General features: G+C 38.0%; 2 protein-coding genes across 2 annotated transcripts in view; both read left to right on the plus strand.

Moving 5' to 3' along the window:
• Window positions 1-733: 733 nt before the first annotated feature.
• Window positions 734-9,074, plus strand: LOC306772489 (kinesin-like protein KIF3B; the record flags this gene model as incomplete). Its single annotated transcript, XM_079261981.1, has 8 exons — window positions 734-2,128; window positions 2,219-2,320; window positions 2,589-2,711; window positions 2,912-3,030; window positions 3,299-3,415; window positions 7,310-7,424; window positions 7,630-7,808; window positions 8,924-9,074. 8 exons carry the CDS (start codon window positions 734-736, stop codon window positions 9,072-9,074), a joined length of 2,301 nt encoding a protein of 766 aa, XP_079118107.1.
• Window positions 9,075-10,377: 1,303 nt separating this feature from the next.
• Window positions 10,378-21,498, plus strand: part of asxl2 (ASXL transcriptional regulator 2) — a gene marked incomplete at its 3' end in the record, with an annotated part of 12,795 nt that continues 1,674 nt past the window's right edge. Inside the window, exons 1-12 of the mRNA XM_079262538.1 lie at window positions 10,378-10,512; window positions 12,129-12,211; window positions 13,496-13,604; window positions 15,095-15,236; window positions 17,311-17,429; window positions 18,438-18,558; window positions 18,781-18,840; window positions 19,080-19,240; window positions 19,494-19,590; window positions 19,718-19,823; window positions 20,179-20,896; window positions 21,343-21,498. The exon at window positions 21,343-21,498 is cut by the window's right edge and continues 1,674 nt beyond it. Of these exons, the coding sequence (XP_079118664.1) occupies window positions 10,456-10,512; window positions 12,129-12,211; window positions 13,496-13,604; window positions 15,095-15,236; window positions 17,311-17,429; window positions 18,438-18,558; window positions 18,781-18,840; window positions 19,080-19,240; window positions 19,494-19,590; window positions 19,718-19,823; window positions 20,179-20,896; window positions 21,343-21,498 (1,929 nt within the window). The 5' untranslated portion in view covers window positions 10,378-10,455. The remainder of the gene's footprint in view (window positions 10,513-12,128; window positions 12,212-13,495; window positions 13,605-15,094; window positions 15,237-17,310; window positions 17,430-18,437; window positions 18,559-18,780; window positions 18,841-19,079; window positions 19,241-19,493; window positions 19,591-19,717; window positions 19,824-20,178; window positions 20,897-21,342) is intronic.

Here is a 21,498-nt window from a genome sequence, read left to right on the forward strand (position 1 = left end):
TGGATTTCTTTCTCTTTTCAGTATATATAGGTGACTAAATTGGTAGGCACATGGGAATGTATGCCTATGTCAAGAACATTGAAACAGCTTGATTTGATACGAGACAAAAAGGTTCCTACCAAAGACCTGTGAGGAAACTCTAAGTACTCAGATTTTACAGAAGCAATATGTCAAAGACACATAGACTATATATAAAAGCATGGGGTGATGACAGTATGTAAGACCAGAAAGTAGTTAGTGCAACTTGCGCAATATTTCTTTCTCTGTTGCTTTCTGTCGCTACATATGCTGACGTCATGCCCAGTTATTTATCACTATCACTGAATTGGATCATGGTGCACACGTTGGGAAAACGAGCTCAAATCTCATTCGTTGCGCAGGTCACATGTCTGATTTCCATTGTCCGCAGAGCAGGGTGTGTACCGTGGGGACGCTGCGTGGGCTGGGTCGGCCTGGCTGGGTGTTTTTTTTTTTCTTCATTGGCATCCTTCACCGTCCTGCTTCATTTCCATCTTCCCTCCTGAAAAGATGCTGAAGGCGGAGGACACGCTGCGGTTTCCTCCGGGGGGATAAAAGCGACTCAAACTGGCGGACATGAGGCGCGTCTGACTTGTTTTGCCCCTTTCACCGCATGAAACTGGAGCTGCACCTGTATGTGTGGAGAAGAAACTGTTCAACTGCTCGACATAATGGTTTTGTGACGTGCTGTGGATAGTTTAGCTTTGAAACCAAAATGTCTAAAGCCAAACATTGCGAGGCGGTGAGGGTGGTGGTCCGCTGCCGGCCATTCGGCAGAAAAGAGGAGATGGCGAAGTGTGAGAATATTTTGGAGATTGATGACAAACTGGGACAGATCACCATCAGAAACCCAAAGGCACCACCTGATGAGCCCATGAAAGTGTTCACCTTTAATTCAGTGTATGGCTGGAATTCAAAACAAAGCGACATTTATGATGATGCTGTGAGACCTCTGGTGGAATCAGTGCTGCAAGGCTTCAATGGCACTATCTTTGCCTACGGGCAAACTGGGACAGGTAAGACATTTACCATGCAGGGAGTGCCAAGCGACCCAGAAAGGAGAGGCATTGTACCAAATTCATTTCAGCACATTTTTACCCAAATATCCAGAAGTCAGAATCAGAAATATCTGGTCCGGTCGTCATACCTTGAGATCTACCAGGAGGAAATCAGGGATCTTCTGTGCAAAGATAACAACAAGAAACTGGAACTTAAAGAGAACCCTGAATATGGTGTGTATGTGAAAGACTTGTCTTCAGTGGTGACAAAGAACACCACTGAGATTGAACATGTGATGAACATCGGCGACCAGTCCAGGTCTGTGGGGTTCACAAACATGAATGAACGCAGCTCTCGTTCTCACGCAATCTTTGTCATAACTGTGGAGTGCAGTGAAACAGGTCCAGATGGTGAGGACCACATTCGTGTTGGTAAGCTAAACATGGTTGACCTGGCTGGCAGCGAGCGGCAGAGCAAGACAGGCACCAAAGGGAGGAGTCTGAAAGAAGCTGCTAAAATCAACCTGTCCCTCTCAGCGCTTGGGAATGTTATTTCAGCTCTGGTGGATGGCAGGAGCAGCCATGTCCCATACAGGGACTCCAAACTGACCCGCCTGCTCCAGGACTCTCTAGGTGGCAACGCAAAAACGGTCATGATGGCAACAGTGGGGCCTTCGCACAAGAACTTTGACGAATCCCTGGCCACACTGAGGTACGCCAGCAGAGCCAAGAAAATAAAGAATAAACCACGAATTAATGAGGACCCCAAAGATGCCCTGCTGAGGGAGTTTCAGGAGGAGATTGCACGCTTGAAAGCTCAGCTCGAGGAGCGAGGGATGCTCACCAAAGAGAGGAGGAAGAGGAGGAATAGTAAAAGACTGAGCAAATATACAGAAGAAGATATCCTAAGAGAGCGGGATGCAGAGACGTGGCAGACTTGTGAGGACGAAGAGAACATGAGACATTGCACAAAAGTAGATGATGACAACCCAAAGACTGTGACCTGCCAGCGGGGCAGTGAGAAGTTAAAGCACCTGAATGTTAATAGAAGAAGCGTGGAGGACATGCAGTGGGATCAAGATGCTGTTGAGAAGATCATAGAGAAATATAAGGTAACAGTGTTTTGGTAATGATGCATGAAAGCTGAGACATTGCGGAAACAAAGGAAATTTTTATAAATAGTTAATTATGTCTGTTCACAGGCTATGGAGAGTAAATTGCTGGTTGGAGGAAAAACTATAATAGATCACACCAATGAACAACAAAAAAGACTGGAGCTGAAGAGACAAGAAATTGCAGAACAGGTAATGATATTTAAATACATTGTTTATATATATATATATATATATATATATGTATATATATGTGTATGTATATATATGTGTATGTGTATATATATATATATATAATGTAAAAATAAATATATAAAATATGGTTATTTCTTTTTTAACCAAATATTTATGTTTTACCTAATTTCTAATGTTGAAATATCTGGAATATCTTCTGAAAACCATTTGAATTATTATCATGGATGCCCTTGTTGATACTCAGTGTGCATTATTTGTTTTGCAGATAAGACGAGAGCGAGAGATGCAGCAACAGATGATGCTGCAAGAAGAAGAGACCTTAGAAATGAGAGAGACGTTTTCCTCCCTGCAGCAGGAGGTGGAACATAAGACAAAGAAGCTGAAGCGGGTAAGATGACTCACACACTAATATGTCCCGGTGACACAATATCTTTATTTAAACAGTCTTATTTTCAATAAAGATTGCTTTTCCTAGCCTTGGATGAATTAAGGATCTGATTTTGACAATGAAGCTTTTTTTTTTTTTTTTAATAACATTAGTTTAAATGATTATTCTTGTCACTGCATTTTGCAAATCCTTCCACATAGTTGTATGGCAAACTACAGCAACTGAAAGGAGAGATGATAGACATAATTGATGAACACGTCACAACCAGACAGGAGCTTGAGGAGGCACAGCATGAGCTCACCAGAGAGCTGAAGTACAAGTAAGTTGTCCACAAATATGGGAGACTTGTGGCTGTATCTGTGTTCAGGCAATGCTCGCAAGACAGAAAGGAATGTCTTTATCTGTAATTATTATGAAAAACATTTATGGAAATAGTTCAAGCTGCCTAACATTGACAGAAAAGATTTGACAAGTTGCCAAGAAGCATTGTTACAAAAAATAAATTATATATCTGTTTATTTCCTTACTTTTTGTTGTAAGTCTACATATCATCTCATTGAGTTGTGTGTCTATGTTACATTCTGCAGGTATCTCCTGATTGAAAATTTTATTCCTCCTGAAGAAAAAAACAAAATAATGAACAGACTACAATTTGATAGTGAGGAGGATCAGTGGCGGCTCCAACCTGTTGTTCCATCAGAAAGGTGAGTGAATAAATCTCAAATTGAAATCTTTATAAATAAACTCCAAATGAGCAGTTCATCACATCCTGCTGTCTTGCTACCTGTTCAAAACAAATAAATACAAAAAAACTGAAACTACAAAGTCCTAGTTGTTTAAGCATCTGTTACTTTAATGGACCACAATGCCTTTTCCCTACAAACATTAACATTATACATGCATGTATTGGTGAGAGAATCTGAGAAGCTTTGACAAGGACCAGGCTGTGAAAGCTTGATTTGGGTTCAAAGTAATGCAATAGTATTTTAAAAGCAGCCTAAAGACAGTGAACTGACAGTAAGATCACTGGCTTACACTAACAATACAATGTAAAATCTTTAAGAAATATAATAAATAAGCAACAGGATGATTTGGCCTGCTAATTTACCAGTTATCAGTCCAACTGAGCATCTGTGGGATGTGCTGGATAATAAACCCACTCCATGGAGGTTTATCGGTTACACAGCTTTCACAGAAATCTGCTGCAGGATACCTTCAGATATTTTCTTCCAAAGATATCCTTTTATACCTTCTTAGATTTTGATTTTTTTAAGGTTCACTGCATAGATATTCAATTCAATTCAATTCAACTTTATTTATATAGCGTCAAATCACGGCAATGCCATCTCAAGACGCTTTACAGACAGAGGGGAAAACATAATGAAGGCCAATTCATAACAGCCTATATAAGGAAACCAACAGATTGAGTTGAGTCCAACTCAATCTCCCATCCTGAGCAAGCACACTGGCAACAGTGGGAAGGAAAAAACTCCCTTTTAACAGGAAGGAAACCTCCGGCAGAACCCGGCTCAGGACAGGCAGCCATCTGCCTCTGCTGTGTGGGGGGAAGAGGACAGAAAGACAACAGACAACAGGAACTGCTACTCCCGGCCAGGGAGACCTGCTGAGACAGGAGACATACATGTTAATGATGCAACACTGTTATGGGGGGGGGGGGGGGGGGGGGGGGTAAAAGAAAGAGATAAAGAGAAAAAGAAAGAAGCTCAGTGTATCAGGAAATGTCCCTCAGCAGTCTAAACCTATAGCAGCATAACTAAGGGATGCTAACCATCCCTAGCTATAGGACTTATCAAAAAGATAAGTCTTCAGCCTAGTCTTAAAGGTGGGGAGGGTGTCTGCTTCCCTAACACTAACTGGGAGCTTATTCCATAAGAGAGGGGCCTGATAACCAAAGGCTCTGCCTCCTGCTCGGCTCTTTGAGACTCTAGGAACCACAAGTAAGCCTGCAGTCTGCGAACGAAGTACTCTGCTTGGTATATAAGGAACAATGAGGTCTTTGATATATAGTGGTGCCTGGTTGTGGAGGGCTTTATATGTAAGGAGAAGGATTTTAAATTCTATTCTAGATTCAACAGGCAGCCAATGAAGAGAGGCTAAAACTGGAGAAATATGATCTCTCATGCTGGTTCTGGTCAGGACTCTGGCTGCAGAATTCTGGATCAGCTGAAGGCTTTTCAGGGCATATTTAGGACAGCCCAGTAATAGAGAGTTACAGTAATCTAGTCTCGAAGTAACAAAAGCGTGAACCAGTTTTTCTGCATCACTCCGAGACAGAATGTCCCTAATTTTGGCTATATTACGTAAATGAAAGAAGGCTGTTTTAGTAACCTGCTTAATATGTGGGCCAAAGGACAGGTCAGGGTCAAATATTACTCCAAGGTTTCTCACTGTAGCACTGGAAGCTAAAGTAATGCCATCCAGGTTCATTACAAAACCGGAAAATTTAGCTCTGAGTTTTTCAGATCCAACGAGAATTACTTCAGTCTTATCTGAGTTTAAGAGGAGAAAATTTCTAGACATCCAAGTCTTTATGTCTATGAGACAATTTTGTAGCCTATTGGGCTGATTTGTTTCATCTGGTTTAAAGGATAAGTATAGTTGAGTATCATCTGCATAACAATGAAAGTTTATTCCATGCTGTCTAATAATTTTGCCTAAAGGGAGCATATATAGTGTGAAGAGTATTGGTCCAAGTACAGAACCTTGAGGAACTCCATGACTTACTGTAGTTTGGGAGGAGGACTTGTCATTTACATGAACAAACTGAAGTCTATCAGATAAATATGATTTAAACCAGCTTAACGCTGTACCTGTAATTCCAATCACCTGTTCTAGTCTTTGTAACAGAATGTTATGATTGACTGTATCAAATGCAGCACTAAGATCAAGCAAGATAAGTACGGACACAAGTCCTTTGTCTGAGGCCATAAGAAGGTCATTAGTAACTTTCATCAATGCTGTCTCAGTACTATGATGAGCTCTAAATCCTGACTGAAACTCCTCGCATAAATTATTTCTGCTCAGGTGGGCATGTAGCTGAGCTGAAACTATTTTCTCCAGAATTTTGGACATAAACGGGAGGTTAGATATAGGTCTATAATTTGCTATCACCTCTGGATCCAGAGATTGCTTTTTAAGTAAAGGCTTGATTACAGCAGTTTTAAATGATTGTGGTACATATCCTGTCACTAAAGACATATTGATAAGATTTAGTAGTGATGTATTAATTAAAGGGAAAATGTCCTTAAAGAGGCTCGTTGGGAGAGGGTCTAAGATACAGGTGGATGGTTTAGATGAAGCTATTATTTTAGTTAATTCAGAGGGTTGGACAGGACAGAAACTATTTAGACACAAGTCAGATCCTGGTTCTAAGGATGCTTCGGAGACCACAACAGGCTCAACATTATAGGTAGAAGGAAGAGTATTGTCAATTTGATCTCTAATAGTGTCAATTTTATTCCTGAAAAAATACATGAAATCATCACAGCTAAGTGAGAAAGGAATACATGGCTCCACAGCGCTCCGGCTCCTAGTAAGCCTAGCTACAGTGCTGAAAAGAAACCGAGGGTTGTTTTTGTTTTCCTCTATCAATGATGAATAATAAGCTGTTCTTGCCGTACGTAAGGCTTTTTTGTATACGATTAAACTTTCTTTCCAGGTTAAGTGAGACTCCTCTAGTCCTGATGAACGCCATCTGTTTTCCAAATGCCTTGATGCCTGTTTTAGAGCTCGAAGCTGGGAATTAAACCAGGCAGCCTTCATAATCTTACCTAATTTCTTCTTCTTTAGGGGAGCAACATTATCCAAGGTTGTACGCATTGAAGCTGTTATAGTATCAGCATGTTGATCAATCTGAGCAGGAGTAAGGCTTAAAGGGGGACTCTCAGTCATGCTAACACATGGTAGATGTGAAAAAATTGATTCAATTGATTGTTTAAATTTTGTAATATTATTGTCTGATAAACATCTACTATAGTAGAATTTATTTTTGGTCAGTGAGTAATCAAATAAAGTGAATTCAAAGGTTAATAAGAAGTGATCGGACAAGACAGGGTTTTGAGGAAATACTTTGAGCTTATCAGTCTCAATACCATATGTTAGAACAAGATATTAGAAGTCGAAGTAAAAAAAAAAAAAGAAGTAAACAACAATCAGAAGTGTTGATTAATTTTAGTAATCTGTGTCTAGTTGGATCAGAAGAAAAGGATGTGTTTTTGCTTCTTTTTCCAGCTGTGTTTCTTTTATTCTACCACCGGGGGTCACTGAAGTTTAAAAAACTAACAATGAAATTGTTTACCTGGAAAACTAGGATCTCTAACTTTCCAGGGTGTAGATGATTGATGTTTTATGGCTTCTTATCTGCCTGATATATATGTACATAAAAAAGATCAGACAGCTCAGATTCTGTTGTATTTTTCTACATTTAGACTCAAGTAAAGACAGAATTGAATATTCTGCTGGAAGTTGGTCATTTTACCACAAACTGTATGTGACACATTGTTCCAGAGAGTTGCATCTCAGACGGTATCTGAGTGTTTGAATGAATTAACCCACATCTTTCCATGTCTGTTTTCTAGTACAACCATTCAGGGCAAGAGAAGGCCTCTCTCTGCTGTGGGATACAAGAGGCCGATCAGTCAATATGCACAGATGGCTGTTGCTACGGCTACCGGGGCCCCATCTAGATACCAGGTCAGTGTTCTGCTAATTTCAAGGCCAGTTGGGAGGAAAAAGTGTGATGCAGTGTTTTGATTTTCCTTAACAACATTCACAACAACCTTCTTTTCTTGAGGATCTCGTAGACATGGAAACTTCTTAAGCTAATGAACAATCAATATCGTGTCAAAATAACACATTCTGTATCTTCATTTTACTTTTTTATTATTTACGTTTATAGGCTGAGAACATCATGCTGTTGGAGTTAGATATGTCGCCACCAACCATGTTCACCTTGAATCTTCATGGGGCGCACCTAGAAAAAGCCTTCTCTCCGAGACTGATACAGGATCTTCTTGTAAATGTGCCTGTTAGAGAAAGGACTGGTTCTTCGTCACGGGTCAGGAAGTCCAAATCGTGGTAAGAGTACAGAAGAAGTCGAGGATTTTACACAGGATAGTCGATATGCTCCTGAGGTAGAGTTCATTTAGTGTTGGTCTGAACTCTACCAAATGCTATGTGAAGAAGTTTGTTTTGTATGTTTTTTGTATTAAATTTATTAACACACTTAGTCCTGGTTTCTGAAATAGTACCAGGTAAGTTGGTGAATAAAAGGCGATTGACCTTTTTTTTTAAACCTGTGAGATCAAGTCAGTTTTAGATATGACAGTAGAGAAATTCAGCTTTGATAAATAAGACAAAAGAAATAAAATTTTGGACATAAAAAACAAAAAAGCAAAAACAAATCTTCAAAGAGTACTTCAAGAAAATAGTGATAATAAAAAAATCACATTTGTAGAAAAGATTACATTATTTTCTGTCCCACTGATATATCCAAACTGAAGTTATTATTTGCCTATTAAAAATGAAAATATGTAAGATGGATTGTCATTTTTCTGCTTGCCAGCTTTTACAATGAGACTATAATTTTCTAAACTTAAAAAGTACAGAGATTTGTCTTTGTTCTTTGATCTTTTGACAATGCCAGTTGATGCTGTATTATACATAGTCACAAAGCCTGACTAATCACCTTTATAACATGATGTAACATGTAAAAATTACACCTCTAGTGGCAGTGCCCCCCCAATAATGTGCCAAGATCCCTTGGAATGTTCTCTTGTTGGGATTCTTCTTCTTCTTTTTTTTAAACTGCTTGTTAAATTAAATTACACTTTCCCACAATAATCAGGAAAAAATTGCACATTAATTTTACACTGTCAGGGACCTCGGTAGCATGTGAAAGATCCAATCACAGCCACAACATCTCGACATCTACTCTTCACGCTGGTCACCAGCCTGAAGATCTTTGAATGTGGGATGCCATGTGATATGTTTATATGTTTATCTAGTAATTGTGTGCTAGTAATACATCAGTGAAGCTTAAACCAAGAGTGAACACGAACAGGAGACTTTTGGATTTTTCCACATTTTTCCTGTGTCAACACCCACACCTTTAGATGTTTGTAAATCTTGTAGATGTGTTCAAGTTATTGAGTATTATAAGTCAATTAGAATCTGTTTCTTGTGAACTGCAGGTATCAGGCACCACAAGCAGCGTCTGTTGCATCATCATCATCATCCACTACTCTGACATCAGCATCTCAAAGCTGTTCTCCCTCCCCGAGGCAAAGACCATCCTCTGCTGCCTATCTGTTCATGGGAAGTTCTCTTCAAACAAGCCCCTGATTTGTGGCCATACACCTCTGCTGTACTGGGCTGGCCTTGGTTTGGTGTTGCATCAGTCACTGCAGGGACTTTAAGGGCCATTTGGGGGTGAAATGTGTCTTGAATTCAAACTGTTTTAAAAAGTATATCTTTCCATCTGCATTGGAAAAAATGCCTGAAGCAGGCACACACAAATTTGGCGCATTCATTTCAAGAGACATTTCCTTGTTTAATTTTGGGGATTATTTTTTTATTTATTTATTTTTTTAAACTTTTATTTTCCAATGCAAATCTTCTTGGCTTACATCAACATAGCAGAATACCACAAAGAATGACAAGTCTCACATATAATAAAAACCTGGGGAGTTTAAAGTCCTCATTCTGTCAAGCTACATGCTCAAATAGCACAACTTATGTATTTCTTTTCTGTAGACAGAAGACTTTAAAATGGATTGTGTGTTTGCTAAAACTGTTAGCTGGTTGAAGTGGCTGATGTCCTAGATGACACAATTATGGTTTAGCCAGTGCCTGTATGCTTAATGATTTGTTGCTTCAATTTTTAGCCAGTGTGATGGTAAGCCAAAAAAAATGTGAAGAAAGCTTGCAGTGCTCTCTTGATAGCTGCCTTATTTTTTAGAATTGTGCAAAAAGTGAAAATTGCTTACATATGAAAATAAACAGACAATACTCTGATCATGTTGAACAGCCGTTTTTATTTCCAGACATTAATGCATCTCTGTGATGCTCTTTAATGAAAAAAAAAAAAATCTCAAACGACAGCTAATTAAATATTTGTAGGAAAACTCGAGGGCTTAGAATAAAACGATGACAAAATTCTTTGAACATTTTCTTTTCCAATTGGGAACCAAGTTAACTTTGCAATGAATACACTTAAACTTTAGATTAGTAGATTTGTTACAAAATCAATTAAAGTTGTGTCATCTTTTTTCATAGCCAGTCTGTCCTATATCTTAATTGTAATTCATTCTTTACACTGTCCAACTCCTGGGAAATATTTTTTTCTACACATCACTTACTTTGTTTAAACGTTGCTCCTCATTGAGCTGCATTTTGTTCAAGCAGACGTAACCAAAGAATGTATGATATATCATGGTATAGCGACCATAGGAAATACATGGAATAATTTGCTCCATTTATCACCTGTAAAACAGGCTAGTAATTTTTTTTCCTGCTTAAAAATATTTTCAAGGCGATTTGATGGGTGATAATTTAGATTTAGAATGACAGCTATATACAGTAAGCTGACGTTTCCTGTGGTCACGTGACTCTTTACAGTAAGTCCAACATGGCAGACGGAGTGGATCTTGCACGGTAACTAAAAGCAACGTTTCAACTGAAACGGACAAATTAAACACTATTACTTCAACGCAAGCAATCCACAATGAGGGAGAGGCAGAAGAAAAAAAAGGGGAGGACATGGGCGGAAGCTGCTAAAACGGTATTCTTCGTTGGTATCTGGCATTTGTTGTGGTTGTTTTCCTTGAACGCTCCCACTTGTACAACAGTTTATGAGTTCATGACCTGCTGGTGGAAGACGAAACGTCGCGTGCACCGCGCAAGGCCTGTGTTGACGGTTAGGCGTTCCACAGACCGCTAGCATTAGCTTTATAGCTCAATGTATCAATGACCTACAAGGAGAAATGTAGCTATATAAATGTAATTTACGTCCACCCAAGAATGTTTCTAAGCACCCTGTGTATGTTTTATGTCGACAGTAAGGCTGTCATGCCTTGTAGGATTTAAATTATGAAGTTACCTCGAATCACGTTAGTGTTCCGTTAGCCAGGTTAGCGCTGGTTAGCTTCTGCTAAGTCCGTCAATAAGTTTGTTTGACACGAGTGTCACGAATAACACAGTAAAACACCAAACTGATTTTATTTTACCAGTTTATTCTGTTTCATCATAGCTCCCTCATCGATGCATAAGTTAATTCATCGCGTGCCAACACCTTCTAATGCTGGAGTAAACGTATGGTTAGCACTCCAGCGAGCTGTATTAGCACAGCATGCTAATGAATACAGAATATTGAAAGTCGAAGCAACAATTTTCCTATTGGATCATATCTTATTAACGTGTTGACATTAGCAATCTACTGACACGTTTGTTTCACGTTGCTGTCAGCTTTAAAATGACAATAATTATTTAGTTTAAAAGTAAAGGTAAAGGCTATACTTGACAATAACATTTTGCATTGCTTCTATATTTTATTTAACTGAGATGGATTAAAGTTTATTGATCATTTTCAGAAGAAATGAAAAAATGTGAGAAATTAATTAATGTATGGTCCCTTTAGATTTATTTTGTAAAAAAAAAAAAAAAAAAAAAAAAATAAAAAAAAAAGGGCGTATGGTAGTTCCACCAACATTGAATCCACAGTGAAATTGCTTGCATAGTATTTAAGTCTTATTTTCTATTCTAAATTGTCAAGACAGAATTTATCAAATGTGTAAGTGAGAGTTTTATACAAACTATCCCAGAAATAATAACTAGCTACAGGTTATATGTTTTGGCTTTAATAAGATTATCAGTGAAGCTCACCGTTACATGTAAAATGTGCAGGAGGAAATCGTTCAGTGCAACAATCCTTCTTCTTTCAGAATTTTAAAGAATTTGGGGATTCGGTCATGGGGAATACATGTAAAAGATTAAGAGAATCTGGTACTGATTGCTGTTATCTTCGCCTGGTATTAGGCAGACATTCATTTGTCCTTGATCAATGCTTGGGTTCAGGGACACTTGTCATCATTTGACACTTGAAAAGGTGTTGATGAACACAGCCACCATGTAGAAAAAATACAGGTCAAAACACTACTCGTCAAGTACTAAAGTAAAACATGTATACAAACAATCCTGGGGCATTAAACTTTTAATTTAAACAAATTTAAGGTCTAGAAAGCTGACTAGTAGTTTGCACCAGTATATAAAATGTCATGCTGCAGCTGAAGTAGCATTATTTTTATGAGAACTTGTGTGCTTTTATTACCTTTTAGTCTGTTTTCTTTTTTTTCTTTTTTTTTTTTTTTTTTACACAATAATCTGTTTTCATTACTATAGGTTTTGGAAAAGTACCCTAATACACCTATGAGCCACAAAGAGATCTTGCAGGTGATCCAGAGAGAAAGACTTAAAGAAATAAGGTAAGCATGTTCCTGGGATCTTTGCTTTAATTATATTTCAAATGGAAAATATTTTCACAAGGAAGGCAGAACCACAGCCGTGTCCCTCAGTTTGTGAGAGTGTGTGTCATGTATTTGTTACTGCTCATTGTTGCAGTTATTTTTACTCAATTACTGTATTGTTTCTTTTTGTTTCATTGTCACTGTTCTCATCTAGAAGGTAAGTCAAAGCTAGCTCCCCATCACATTTTCTTAACAACCTCACAGCATTGTCATTTTTTGTTGGAATTTACCTTTTGCATGTTATTAACATTGACATATTTTAAGTTTAGTTGCATAAAAACACATTAGATATGTATTTATAATTTTAGATCCTACAACCAGCTGTTGCATAAAAATCATATTTCCTTGTTTTTTTATGTTGTAAATAAATTAAACAAGAAAACATAGTGATACATGTAAGCCAAACATAACGTCAGTTATTAAATTAATTAACACTATTTTTATTTTATTCGGTTATTCACAAAAAAATTGTCTTGTTTTTAAAAATTCTGTATGTACTGTATACTGTACACTGCTTGACCAAAATTAGTCACACATTTAATATTTTCTTAGACTGGCTTTCATTACAGCACACATTTACAGTTGGATCATTTCTATAAACTCAATCAAGTCATACATTTAATTTCCATCCAGAAGTGTATATAACAGGAGAGTTGGACTGTTGTATAAAGTCTTATCCAGCATATACTAAAATAATCTTCCATAGGTTTGATCTTTGGACACTGTGGGCTACTCTTTCACTTTTTGAACCCAGCAGTATATAATGTCATGTGTAAGGTAGCACAACATCAAGTTAACAAAACATAGCCTAGGGTTGTTATGTTCATTTCACAGCTACAGTATATCGATGTGTGATTGAACTTTAATGATTTTTATGCAACATATATTTTTATATCAGACCAGTGTAATCTGTGAATGGCAGTCACCTTCAGGGATTAGACTGAGTTTTAATGATATTTATGCAACTGATTTATTATATTATATTATATTATATTATATTATATTATATTATATTATATTATATTATATTATATTATATTAAGCAGAGAGCAAATTTCCTTACTGCTACTGCACACCAATGTGGACTCTCACTTGACTGTTGCATGACAGCAGTATCCCGTTAGACAAGCTCTTACCATTCTTATGTTATAATTATTATTATTACTATTATTGGTACTATTGTTCTCCACTATTCTGACTTGAGAGTACATGTGTAATTTGTATTTTTCTTTTATCAACCAGTGGAACCTCACCACTAGCATGTCTAAATGCAATGCTGCACACAAACTCTCGCGGGGAGGAGGGAATCTTCTACAAAGTTCCAGGCAGAATGGGAGTCTATACATTGAAGGTTAGTTGAGCAGAAAATCCCTGCCAGGACAGCCAAAATTTGAGGTCACAGCCTATTTATATTAATGGACAACACAGTGTATATTCTGGTAAAGGTAGAGTGATTAGCAACATTGTTTTTGCTGATTACAATATTTCTTATTCTCTGAATTATTTGTAGTGACTTGCCATAATATTTTCTGTTGAATGTTGAGTCAGTGGTAACCAGTTATCTCCAGTTTGTCTTGTTTCATGTTTCCACACCTGTAAGCTTTCCTGGTTGCTCTCAAAATAGTTCTTAAAAAAAGGGTCTAATGAATCTTTTTTGATCACCAGCCAGTGTACTGGTAGACTCCCTAAATTACCAACCAATCACAATTTGCATTACAAAATAAGATAGATTATAAATGTAATTTACTGCATTTAATCTAAATATCTCGAAATCCAAACGATGACAACATTTTTTTTAACTTTTTCTTTTCCAGTTAGGAACCGAGTTACATTTTCAATGAATACACTTAAACTTTAGATTAGTAAATTTTTTACAAAATCAATTAAATGTCTAAGTTGTGTCATTTTTTTCCATAGCCATTCTGTCCTGTTTCTTAATTTGTAACTCATTCTTTACACTGTCCAACTCCTGGGAAATATTGTTTTTTTTTTTCTCTACACATTACTTACTTTGTTTAAACTTTGCCCCTCATTAAGCTGCATTTTGTTCAAGCAGACGTAAGCAAAGAATCTATGATATATCATGGTATAGCGACCATAGGAAATACATGAAATAATTTGCTCCAATAATCACCTGTAAAACAGGCAAGTAAGTTTTTATTTTTATCTACCAAAAATATGTTCAAGGCATTTGATGGGTGATAATTTAGAGCATTGGTCCTCGGTGTCAGCTAGACCTCTCTCCATTCAGTTTCTCCTTTCCACAAACAAACTATTGCCAGTGATAATAGTGTTAACTGTCAATTAAATCACATGTTTTAAAAACGTCTACAAATTGTTGAATCATGATGGTATCCCTGGCCTTTTAACATGGAGCTCAGCTGCAAGCTGGAGTGCCACTCCAACCAAGAGCTTGCAGCATGTGAGAACTGTTTCAGGAACCTTTAGGCTAATTTTACTGAGGCTGTAGAGAAGAACAAAGACAGCTATTCCCAGCCGCAGTCCAAAATAGTCAAGAGACTTTCAGAAGAAGCAGCTGAATGTGGTGATCAGTGATTCAGTTTTCTACAAATTAATGGCTTTGAGCAAAATAACACTGTGGTGAATATGTTAGAATGAGTTCTTTGCTACTTTGTCAACAGAGCACATAGTTAGATAAGTATAAAGCTGAAATTATATTTAAAAAAATGTGACAAATTGTGAATGCTGCAAGTGAATATGACTTTCATGTGAGTGTACAGCCCTGCAGTTTTCTTTATTTACTTTTGCTTGGCAGTTTCTCTGCTCTATCAGCAGCATGAAAATAATAGATAGTTTATGCAAAAGTTTTTTTTCTTGCAGAAGGACATCTCTGATGTGGTGAAGGAGCTGTCGGAGGAGGGCTCTGATGAAAGCAGTGATAATCTGTCTGACTCCCAAAGCACAGAAAACAACAGTAGTGACATTACTCGAGAGGGGAGGACAGGAAGGTGGATGCGAAGAGGTAGCGTGTTATGTAATAACACACACACACACACACATACATATATATATATATATATATATATATATATATATATATATATATATATATATATATATATATATACATACACACATACATACACACACATTCACCATTGTCTTCATATAAAAGATGGACGGAGCCGCCGTGACGTCACCCACAGGTTTCTGAAGAGCTGAATTGAAGCTCAGTGGGCGGTCCCTACCATCGCCATCTTGGCAGGGGCATGTGTGTCGTCTTGCCCAGAAGAAACAAATATGGGCAAAGAGGTGGAGCTGAGAGGGGGGCTGTGAGCGTCATGGTGAATGATTGACATCGAGCAAACTCCGAGTTTTCTGTAGCTAAGAGCTTACCGAGCTAACCTGGAGATAACAGGAGCTAACCAGCTAACGGAGGTAAGCAGACTAAAGCTAAGTCGCGTTGTTAACCTTCTAAAAACCGCGGTTGTTCTACGTTATTCTTACTTGAAGATTGAGGTCGGGTACCTGTCAATCAAAAGGACACACCCCTAAATATGCTGAATTTTGCGAATAAATTACTTTTAAATAGGCGAGTTAGAAAAAAATTAATTCCCCCCACATTTGTCATGAAGGTAAACCTGACCTATAAACCGAAAATGGATTTTTGAACCAGGCTGTAAACATGTTTATTTCTGCTGTGAAGTTGGCCTTTTTAACATGGGAGTCTATGGAGATGCGCTCTGTTTTTTTGCCCCTAGTGGATGAAGGGAGAACTGCAGTTTTATGCACTTCCGCATAGGCTTCACTTTTAACCGCCGAAGGCTCCTTCCATCTTTCATTTACCGTCTATGGTTGTCTCTCACAGAAAATAGAAAAATGGGCAAAGAGGTAGAGCTGAGACGGGGCCTTGTACGTTGTCATGGATGATTGTCATCTAGCGAACTCCAACCTGCCTGTAGCTAAGAGATATTGGTCTTTTAACACGGTCCTCTAAGGAGATTTGCTCTGTTTTGGAGCCCCTGGTGGATGAGGGACGAACTGCAATTTTTGTCACATCAGTGTCATACACACACACACACACACACACACACACACACACACACACACACACACACACATGGATCTAATGTTTTTTCTTGGCATGTCTTTTTCCCCATGACTGAAATGATTACTTGCTTGTAACTGAGAAAAGGAAGATCTGGTGTATTGCTCTTTTATTTACCAATTTTATCCGATTGGTTATCTAGCTGTGTTGTGTCAACGCCCCTTCTCAGCTGTTGTCAAGTGTTGCAGAAACACAGGAAGCCAGCCGAAGTAACAGTAGTCAAGACGAGCTTAGAGAAAGTGGCTCCACCACAAAACATAGATTAAACCATCCCGTCGCAAAATATTTCTTGGAATACACTCAGCAGCCAACACAATGATAGAAAAAGGTGGGTTTTATTGAAAGTGTGTTGCTCATAGGATATTTTGGTAATCATAAGTTGGATATACAGTCTGCTCAAAAGTTTTCACTGTTTTGCGTGTATGTTGTCTTAGATTATTGCTTTATAGTGATTAGCAAAGTAGATTCTCCCTGATTTCAGTGCAGATATCCGAGAGAGATTTTTGGCAATTATCTGTTTTCTCTCTTGCCACATATTTTGGGTGACTTAAAACAGGAAACTGAATTTTCTCAATATGACCCGTGACCACTTCCTCATTATGATCATGTTAGAAACTACCAAACAAATAGTCTTGCTGTACAGCTGAGTGGGCAGGAATTGTTTTATTTTTGAGCTAATCAATACAGAGCAGCATAAAGTCAATTGCAGATGAAATGAAACAAGTAAAAAGTGGAGCTGATATGTAAAAAAAAAAAATCATCATAATCAGATATAGACAGCAGACAAAGACAGGGGCTGGTCAAAATTCCTATTAAATTGCCTGGACCATTTTTAGTAATTTGATATTTTAGACAGGTTACATAATCTTCTTTTTTGTGCAGTGTAGTGGTTTCAGTTCCATACAACAATACCAAGCTGTGATAAAGTTTGCACCTCCCTCAGGAAATGTAAATTGTAGCATATGTTTTGTGCTTTTGTATTTTATAGTTCCTTCCAGGCTGCAATCACAACCATCGTCTCCACAGCCACGATGCTCCTCACCTTCTGTTCCCACCAGTAAGCTCATCTCTCCCTCACAGAAACACAGCAAGAAAGCTTTGAAACAGGTACTGGAAAAAGCTTTTGTGTTTCATGTTTTTTTTTTTTTTTTTTTTTTTTTTTTTTTGTCTTTTACTGCATGGCTGAGTTTGTGGCTGAGTTTATGTATACATTACTGTGTTCTCACCACATTTGTAACATAAATCCCTGCCACACCCACATGTTCACATAGTCCTGTAAAAAATCTCTGCACCTTGACTCGCAGCAAAAAAAATAGGTCTTGTAAAGTATATACATTTAGTCTTTCTCATATTATTGAATTGAAAGTGGAGTTTTAATGTGACAGTTTTACTCCTAACATCTGGATCTCCTCCAATTTTGGCTGCAGGTATTCAGCATTTACATATTTTTACTCAGCATGTACAATACATATTCTAGTGTTTTTGCAAAACGGTCTTTGTTCTTCTGTTGCCTGCAACATCTTGTTCTGGTTATTAAAACAAAGAGGCGTCAGAAAGAATGCTTGTAGCTGTTTTTACAGTATTAGTGTTCTCATAATCCACCCATTCAGCATTTACTGTGGGATGCTTTGTGCCCTTATATTCCATTTAATTAGATTTCTTTTAATTGCATGCACTTTTAATTCACTCCATCTGGTGTGGATTCTTTTTAACCCTGTAATAGCATTTTGTATTCAGTAATTTGGTTTAACACTGCAGGACGAAGATGGCAATTTGGTTTAAGTATTAGTTCTGCAGAGGCACATTGCATATTTTCCTGTTGTTGTTTTCAACATAATGCAATATGCTGAAACCAAAGAAAGATATGTAGTGTTGTTTTGTTTTTTTTTAGTTTGTGAGGTCAACAGACTTTTTGAAAGATTTACGAGCAGTTGGTTTATGTTGCTGTTTTGCAACCTATTTTTCTTAGCTATGCTGTTATTTAGTTGTTATTTAAACAGGTAAATGGCCCCTGGAGAAGGAGTAGCAAGGATATAGAGATTTACAGGCATTCTTTTTTGGATTTTCTCATAGTGCTGGGTGTTTATTCCTTTCCTGTTTTGCTTTTTCTTTAAGGCCTTGAAGCAACAGCAGCAGAGAAACCAGCGCAGACAGGGGGGAATGCCAGCTGTCTCCAGCCCAAGACTGCTTCTGAAGACCATCAAAGATATGGCTGAGAACATTACAACAAAGACGGGTAAGCTGCAGCTATTACGTTGTGGATCATGATGTAAGTTTAAAATTAGTTACACATTAGATTTTATTTTGGTTTTCCCAACTAATAACAGTGTGTCATCGTCGTCATCAGCAAGCTGGACTTGTTTAATAGGGAGCATTAATGTGCAAACTGAAGCAGTTGGTTGTCATGACAGATTCTCAGACCTTTATATTTGTTGTTCCTCTTTCTTTATCCAAACAGACTTATGCCACCAAGCTGTTCCCAGAAAGGTTTCCCAGAGGTCCAATCGTCTCAGTGCAGGTAGGGTGAACTGCTAATGTTTGTTTCAGTGATCTGGAAATCTTTACATTTGTTGACAACAATGTTTTTTTTTATTTTGAAAATAACCACACAGGTGGGAGCAAAGAAATATCTGTCTCTGCTTTGAATCCACATTTTGATTTTTAACTCGTCATAATTTATAAATGCTTACAAGTGTTTTTTTTCCTGCATTGCTGACTTTATTTTGGCTCACCTCTATTTCTTATTTTGTGTTGCAGGGCAGATAAAACGCACCAAGTATCAGATCGATGTGGAAACACCAGACTCTATTTTGGTTAACACCAACTTGAGAGCAATCATCAACAAACACACGTTCTCTGTCCTACCTTCAGATTGCCAACAGAAGCTGCTCAAACTCCTTCCTGAAGTTGACCGTCAGGTAGCTTTTCACATGCTATTTGTATCGCTACATTATAACTGCATGCAGTTCTTGCTACACATCAGTCCATGTTAATAATCATATACATCTTTTGTCAGTCTAAACAAAGGCAGAATATTTCTTTAAAGCATTAAATGTTGCTTTTTGCTTCTTGACGTTCTGTTCATCATAAAGAGGATCTGAAGTCAATGTACTGATGCAGTGATGGTGATCGTCATGACATGAGTCATAGCATTGTGTTTCATCTCCTCAGGCTTGCTTGGATGGCCTTCTGAAGGTCACTAGCTCTGCCTTAAACAATGAGTTCTTCACATCAGCAGCACAGTCTTGGAAGGAAAGACTTGCTGAGGGTCAGTTCCTTGACCTCCTGTTGATGACAACCGCATTCATTTCATTTTGAAAGAAAATTATATCACCAAGGTGAATCAGTTTAATGTAATGTTTTCTTTTTATGTGATGTAACTTTCTTCTTTGTAGGGGAATTCACTCCTGAGTTGCAGCTCAGAATGCGTCAAGAAATTGAAAAGGAAAAGAAAGTTGAGCAGTGGAAAGAAGCCTTCTTTGAAAATTATTATGGGGAAAAGTAAGTTCCGGTGACATTTTATTTATTTTTTATACATGTGCAGTTTGTATAATATTGTGACGTTCTTTTAAAGTCTAATTTTACATGATTTTAAAACTTACTTCTCATATTTGTTAGAAATTTATTCTCAGACAAAAAGCTGATTTGGTGCATTAAATTCTGTAATCTACAGGCAACCAATGTGTTGTCTTTTGGTATATCTGAATAATTTTCATGCTTAAAAGTTATGTAATATTAGCAACCCCTTTCAAAGCACAGTATAAAAAGGCAATTTTTTTTTTTTTTTTTTTTTGAGTAATAAAGCTCTTGATTAAGCAGTGTATTTCTTTTGGTCTCCTCAATTCTCTCGATACAGTTCAGGGCTCAGCTATGAGGAATCTGAAAAGCTGACAAAGACCGATCTGAATCTGGAGTCTCCCAGGGCCCAACTACCCTCTCATCAGACAAGACCTGTCACTCAAGGACTGGAGGACGACAAGCGCACCAAGAGAAGCAGCCAAATTGATGCTACTCCTAAAGTCATGACACCGTCACAGACATCTGAGGAGCTTCCGAAAGCACAACCCGGTCAAAAGGAGTCCGTCTCCATCATAGAGCCCATGAAGACGCGGCGTTCATATTATACTGAGGAACGCAAATTGAACACAGCTGCACAGTCTGGGCCTGTGTCTGCAGCAAGAACACCAGAGGTTGAAAAACAGACTGAACAGAGTTTGGTGTGTACGTCTCCTGAAAGGGAGAATAAAGAGGATGCAAAGGAGAAGAAAACCAATCCCCCTCTGTCACCTGTGATGAAAATCCCTCTGCCGAAAGCTAGTTCAGAGTTAAAAGAGGAACCACTGGTGTCCGAAGTGAAGACTGCTGTAGAGAGTGAGGAGGTTACCTCTGAGTCGAGTGGCCCCACAGAGCCTCTGAAGAGGAAATCTCAAAGTGAAACTGAGGGTGAATTGACACCAGAGAAAAGATCCCGTTTGTCCTCGGTTTCCTCAGTGTCTTCTGCATCTCCCTCAGCATCATCCATATCCAGCCCTGCCACACCATCTCCAACAAATCAAAGGGTTCCACCACTAAAGGTAGAAATATATGAAAATATGTCTATAACTCACAGCCTCTGCTGACGTATGTCTTCTCTGTGACCCTGATAATTATTTAAGCTTGTTTCTTGCCAGAGAATGGCAGCTGTAGATAGTGTGAACTTGCAGCAATTAAAGGGAAATCCTCTAAGAGCCTAAAATCATGGCAGCTTTCCAACGTCGTTTCTCAAACCTTTTCTGCTGGTTTCTGCTAAATATAGTTTTATTTGTATTTTTAATGGTTTGTAGGTTCTACACAGCTTGTTGCAAAACTAAACCTTTTCTTTTAACATAATACTGTTTTATAGCTGTCATGACTTAATATAACGCTTATTTAAGTTTTGTTGTCCAGACATTTTAAGTTAGATTTTATATAGTGGTTTTCTCTTTTATTAACATAATTAATAATAACTGTCAAACCTCTCTTTGTTATTCTGTCTTTTCAGATCCCTGTGTCAAGAATTCTGCCTGTTCCTATGTCACCTAACCAAGTCTCACCAAGGACTCCCCTCCCCACTCCACTTAGTAGCCCAAGTCGTACTGGTGCTCGCACTTTGGCAGACATTAAAGCCAAAGCTCAGCTTGCTCGAGCACAGCGAGCA

Source organism: Telmatherina bonti (assembly GCF_933228915.1).
Source record: "Telmatherina bonti genome assembly, chromosome: 22".
In the NCBI taxonomy this organism is placed as follows: domain Eukaryota; kingdom Metazoa; phylum Chordata; class Actinopteri; order Atheriniformes; family Telmatherinidae; genus Telmatherina; species Telmatherina bonti.